The sequence below is a fragment of the Acanthisitta chloris genome, unplaced genomic scaffold (assembly GCF_000695815.1).
Source record: "Acanthisitta chloris isolate BGI_N310 unplaced genomic scaffold, ASM69581v1 scaffold6331, whole genome shotgun sequence".
Taxonomy (NCBI): Eukaryota; Metazoa; Chordata; class Aves; order Passeriformes; family Acanthisittidae; genus Acanthisitta; species Acanthisitta chloris.
Genome location: NW_008657535.1, coordinates 16,487 through 18,492, shown reverse-complemented (window position 1 = coordinate 18,492; position 2,006 = coordinate 16,487). Strand labels below are relative to the sequence as shown.

Sequence of the window (2,006 nt, the reverse complement as noted above, 5' to 3'; positions counted from 1 at the left end):
CTGAATATTCCCAAAAGCACAGAATGTTCTTACTTTAGATGTACAGCATATTTTGGAATTTAAGCAAGGGAGGAAGACAATTTAATTTTAAACTACATCAGCCAAAAGCTTGATTTTATGTCCTTCCTTTACTTCTAGATAAATGAATTTATTATAGTGCATAACTCGACCAGCTCTGATAAGTAAGGATTAAGAAGTTGCATTTCATCCAAACACCCAACACATCAATTTCTGACCTCTGAAAGCAGCTTTCTGAAGCTCAAATTTATTTTTACAGCCAAGGAATAATGAATGAGATATTATATAATTCCAATACAAGAATACTTCTAAGTAGCTACATCTTTCTTGCCACCTTAAGCTGCATACAAATTTTCTACTGTGGTAACCAAGCTTTGCAACAATCTTCTATCAGGCAAAAACACCTGAAATGACCAGACCACAAAAATCACCTCATTATTAGACACATATACATATACAGACAGCCCAGAACCACTGTTAGCAGCACACTGAGCTTGAGCAAACAGCTAAGATTTAAGAACTTCATAGTTATCATTCACGAGATACTAATGTAATTTCACTTAATGCATTAAAGCACAGCAAAACTATCAATACACAGAATTTTTATTTCTGTTGCAAATACATTTACAGACTGTGTTATTTATCATTCCAAGCCCTCCAAGTGGACTGACTTTAGACACTGAGATAGACCTATTCAGGTATTACAAAGCACCTTAGAAAAAACTTTCCCCTCACTAGTCAAGAAACACAAACTACCAAAACCACTTCACACTTAAAGTGAACCGAAACACTAAGTATTTTCCAGGCTTTTGATCAAAACACTAAAAACTGGAGAATAAATACTCAAATGGCTTCTACTCTAAGAAAGCTAACTGTGCATGACAAAAATTAAGCTTAGACATCTTTTTGTCACTTAAACCACTAGGTCATCTCTCATCTTTTCAGTGACACGTGACAACTTTCTTCCAACCCCCTGAATTACAAAAGCACATTTATTTCCCTCTCCAGTTTAGAAAAGAAATTACTTTTTTTTCAGCTTTCTTACTTACTCTCCCCTATAGACAAAGCCTTCACAAATTTTAAAACTAGGTCTGAGTTGGATTAACAGCTTTAATAAGCCAACATTTTTCTTCAGGTGTTTACGAAACATTTGTTCTCCACCATTAACTCAAGTATCTATTTGTTAACAAGGCTCATGTATGTCTTAGCGCATACAGTGAAAGCATCAGCCCATTCAAACTTCTATGTGCCTCTCAGCATCTGCTACAGAATAAACACTCAGCTGATCTTGGCCAACAAATATTTCTCTTAACTATCACACAGGAAAAACCACCACAACATCTAAAAGGTCCTGACGGATTCCCATCACACTCGCAGTATCAGCATCATATTAGATGGGAAAATGCAGTTATGGACAAAGCATAAAACAGAATAAAATACAATCAAGTTACTTTTCAGTGTTGCTGATAATCTATACTGCCACAAGATTTCTCAAACAGGCTTTTTAATCTAGTCATAGTCTTGCTTGTTGTGCAAGATGCAATTTTCACTTCATATGACCACCACAAATTCCACTTTAGCAGCATATGAACTATTTACCCCATGGGAGAGGATGCTTAGAGCAGATAAACCCTATTCTCTAGAACCCATACCGCAAAAGAATAAATTTTACAAAACAAAGACAACAGTGCTAAGGAAGGTAATCAAGTTTAGCTTGTCTTACCTTGTTCATGGCTCCAGGCTGTGGTCCTCTGAGTCCAGCCTGCCCTCCCATCTGTGGAGAGCCTTGTTGCAGTGTTTCAGCCAACAGGTTACCCGCACTGCCCATTCCCGGGTTCGGGTATGGCATATTCGGTCGCCCTCTGCCTGCTCCAATCGAACCGTTCACGACTTGCCCCTGCATCATCCCCTGTCCGTTGCCTGCTGCCAACATCCCAGGATTCATGCCAGCATTCATCCCTGTGTTCATTCCCATACCAGGCTGGTTA

The 2,006-nt window shown here is 38.4% G+C and overlaps 1 protein-coding gene across 1 annotated transcript in view; it reads right to left on the bottom strand.

Annotated features, from left to right (window-relative positions):
• Positions 1-353: 353 nt before the first annotated feature.
• The window catches only part of LOC103811749 (histone acetyltransferase p300-like), a gene marked incomplete at its 5' end in the record, with an annotated part of 2,035 nt that continues 382 nt past the window's right edge, over positions 354-2,006 (bottom strand). Inside the window, 2 exons of the mRNA XM_009084740.1 lie at positions 354-422; positions 1,742-2,006. The exon at positions 1,742-2,006 is cut by the window's right edge and continues 382 nt beyond it. Of these exons, the coding sequence (XP_009082988.1) occupies positions 354-422; positions 1,742-2,006 (334 nt within the window). The remainder of the gene's footprint in view (positions 423-1,741) is intronic.